The 3,793-nt window shown below is 52.6% G+C and overlaps 1 protein-coding gene across 1 annotated transcript in view; it reads right to left on the minus strand.

Moving 5' to 3' along the window:
- GLB1L2 (galactosidase beta 1 like 2) overlaps positions 1-3,602 on the minus strand; it is a 32,285-nt gene extending 28,683 nt beyond the window's left edge. The window contains exons 1-2 of the mRNA XM_006020420.3: positions 1,857-3,602; positions 713-772 (exon numbers count right to left, since the gene is read on the minus strand). Coding sequence (XP_006020482.1) covers positions 713-772; positions 1,857-1,876 — 80 coding nt within the window. The 5' untranslated portion in view covers positions 1,877-3,602. The remainder of the gene's footprint in view (positions 1-712; positions 773-1,856) is intronic.
- Positions 3,603-3,793: the final 191 nt, after the last annotated feature.

Raw genomic sequence — 3,793 nt, forward strand, 5'->3', positions numbered from 1 at the left:
CATGTGAAGACAGAGAATCACATTCACAAGCACGTGGAATGATCTGCTCAGACAGTCGCACGGAGATCTGATTTCCTTTTGGGCTGGCTGCTATGTGGCTCTCCAGTGGATGAGACCTCAGTCCAGTAGCCCTAAAGTGAGCCCATACACCTCTCTTACCCACTGATCCAGCAGCACTTCTTCACCCTCAGTCACTGAAGAGGGAAAATGAAACTGCTAACTACAAAATTCACGTGGGTAGTTGCCCAAGGTCCCTGCAAAGACTTTGAACCCCTTCCCCTTCCAGCAGCAGCCCTGCTGCCTTCTTCCACCCACCCATGTCCTCTAACTTAGAGCGTGTCCCCCCCAAATGGACAATAGCAGCTTGTTCCCATGAAACATCATCACAGGCAGATACAAGAAATAAATTCCATTCTGAAGCCAGCAAAAACGGCCCACACACCCAAAAGAAACGTTACATTCAAAGGGGGTAGCAGCTACGCCTCCGGCAGCTTCCTGCACTACAGTTCTACAGCTCTCAGTCGAGTCTCCAACTACAAGATGCTGGCAGAAGGTAAAGGGGATGTGGTACAACATGTGGCTTTGAAGGGACTGCACGGAGGCAGGCTGGAGCAACTAGGTCTCTGGGAACACAAGGCGAGGCCACTACAAGGGAGCTAAATTTAAGACTTCCAACATGTTGCAAGGGCTGGCCGACAAGTTCAGAGAGTACCTGTGTTGCACAGCATTCTCACAGGCCTCTGAAACAACAGGCAGCAGGCAGGGGTAATACCTGGAAAAGGAAGCCGAGATTAGACACCGCTGTCTTCAGTCAATGAACATTCAAGTGGAATCACTGTCAGCTCATTAAAAAAAAAACAACCCAGTAATAAAGTTGGTCAAGAGAGCAGGGAGCAATCACAGTTCAAAACCACTCGGTTATCTAGAGACTTACACTTTTATCAAGCAAGAACATCATTACTCAGAAGTAAGAGGAGCAGAAAGGTTACGATACTGCCAGCTTAAAAGACAGCCCACGTGCAGGGAAACAGGATGAGAGACAGATCTGCACATCCAGCGAACAGGGCCAGAGTCCAAGCGACAGATAAGCCACTACCATGTCACCTGCTTGCTAAAGAGTTACAGTAGGAAAACGGCAGTTACTAAGAGGATCAAAACTCCTGTTCGGCCTTCTGCGCGTCTACCCCACCAGCTGACCGCGCCAGACTGAAATAATTGTCATGCACTGGTGTTCTGCCATTAAGACTAGTGAACTGATTGCCCTAGACAGGGTTTCGCTAGCCCTGGCTGTCCTTGAACTTGCACCTGCCTTTTCAAGAGCAGAGGACAGGGTAGAGTTGCACCTTATAGACTAACTAAATCCGAGATGTATAGCATAAGCTTTCATTAGCAGAGGGCTTGCTCTGATGAAGCCCTCTACTTACAAAAGTTCACTTTATACAACTCTGATTTAGTCTATACAGTGCAAATCTCCACCTTCTGCCTATTTCAGGTTAACATGGCAAACTACCTCTCTTTTCAAGAGTGCCCACTGATATGTGGGTGCACAACTTGAAATCTCTTTTGCCCAACTGCGCATTCCCATGGCATTGGACATGCTGCGCCAGCTAAGCTCCTGCTGAGCACTGCAAATGACATGGAGCTGCCCTCCAACGGCACATTCCCACACCAAAAGCAGGGTAGTAGAAACACCTTGTGACAGTTGCCCTAGATCACCCATCACAAGAGAAGGTGCAATGCCTTGCTGGGACAGGCGAATTGGAGACAGCGCCTGAGGAAATCTGCTCCTCTCCGTGATCGGGCAGGCGTTCTACTTGCTTCTGTGCATCCAAGTCAGCAATGCCTCATCCTCTTACCTCTGGAGCTGCAACTCCATAGCTCTTAACCAGCCAGGGCTTTGCTTTGGCTCTTGATGAGAGCAGCCTTGCTTCAAGGTATGTTTCTTTCTTATATTACGACAAAAGCTCTGGCTTCTCCCAGATAGCTTCCCCTTCCTGTTCCACTTTCCTTTCGCCACTTCCTCTCCATGCTGCCAAAACGCGCCCCCTGGCCAGGCTCGAGCCGTAGTTCCTTCCCATCCCCTTTAGCCAAGAAGTCACTTGTGACTATTGGAGCAGCAGATTCAGTAAAGCTAAAGGGTGAGCAAACAGAGCATTAGCTCCTCTGTGGTGCACAAGGTCAGGGTGAGGCATCTTATCTTGCTTTCATTAGGGACAAGCTACCTCATGTTGCTGCAGCACAGCGGGCATGCGGCAGTCCCGATGGAGGAACTCCCAGCCCCCGTTTACTATGTGGTAATGTGTTCACAGAGCTGTGCCCTTGAAAACTGGTATAAGAAATATGGGCCTTTCCTATACCCTGAGATAAGATGGACAATATGCTGGGGCAAGCTGGGAAGATGGCAGTGGGAGTAGTTAAATATTAACTCATCAAAAGACAGCTGTCCAACCCACTGAAAATCTGGCACAATGTCTCTCTCTGCCTCACGCAAGGGCATAGGGACTCATGGTTCAATGTCCTGTGCAACTGCATTCCCTGCTGCCTGGCAAAAAAGTCAGGGAAGTCAAGATCTGATATTTTTACCCAGGCTAGGGGAGCAGTGGGAAGAAGGAAACAACAAAGGAGGAGGAAAAGCAAGTATCGGGGCTACCATCTTAGGATGGCTGCACAGAAGGGGAAACTGAGGGATGTGCCTTGCAGTTCAGCTTTACTGCCCACTTGGCCCTGCTGCAAAACTCAGCCGTATGCATCTAGTCCTCTCCCTTCTCCCAGGAGAGGGAAAGGGAACGACTGTAGCTTCAACCCACTGTTCGTCATCCCTTGTTGCGGCAAAGATCCCGTCCCACTGGGACAAGCGCCGTCTCCTTCTCTGGGCTCTCCCAGATTATTACTAGCCGCTGCATCATGCAGCTGGTTACTGTCAAGTGACTTGAGTCCAGGGAGTCTCAGCACACCCCGGACGCGATGGACTCATCAGGCATATGCTGCTCCAGAAGGCAGGGATCTCAGTGCTTTCCTCAGGTATTAGTCTATAATCTTGCTCAGAATACATCGTGGCAAAAATCCAAGACCGGCTACGGAGCGAGCCTGCTCCTGAACCAAAGGGAAGTCGCAGGCGCTCATCAGCTTTGAAAACCAGATATATTCCTAAACCCGTATCAGGACTTGCAGTGTAAAACGCTCCCATCTGAAATATCTGCTTGTGGATTAACGACTGCTCAGGGACTCCAGCCTCCTCTCCCCGCACCGAGGAGGATCTCCAGTGCCTCCCGCGTTCGGGCATCCCTGCGGACCGGTGGAAGCAGAGGGATTTCCCGGCCGACCCTAGCGCAGGCCTGGCCGAAACGCGCGACACCCGCTCGCGCAGAAGATCGCTTTCCTATCAGGGACACACGGGGGTGAGAAAGGACGCCAAAGAAAACGTGCGGTCCAACAGGCCCCCCGTTCTGCCACCGTCACGCCCTCCTCCCAAAGCGCGCCGACCGAGCCGCACAGAGAGCCAGAGACGCCAAGAGAAAGGCGAAGTCCTGACACGAGAGACCGTGAGCCGCCCCGGCAGGCTCCCAGACGGGCGAGGGATTTGCACGAGCGCGTCGTCCGTCCACCCGAGAGCCGCGGCGACAGAAAACCCTCCACCAGGCGAGTTGGTGCATAAACGCAACGTGTCCGTCTGTCCTCCTCCGCCGTGACTTCTGGTGGCAGGCGCGGAGGCCGTCGACAGGCAGCGGACAGGTGTCTCCACGTGGGGGGGCGCTGGGAGGCGGCGGCGCTGGCCCCGCCCCCGCCCCCGCAG

This window comes from Alligator sinensis, unplaced genomic scaffold (genome assembly GCF_000455745.1).
Source record: "Alligator sinensis unplaced genomic scaffold, ASM45574v1 scaffold278_1, whole genome shotgun sequence".
NCBI classification, from domain to species: Eukaryota; Metazoa; Chordata; order Crocodylia; family Alligatoridae; genus Alligator; species Alligator sinensis.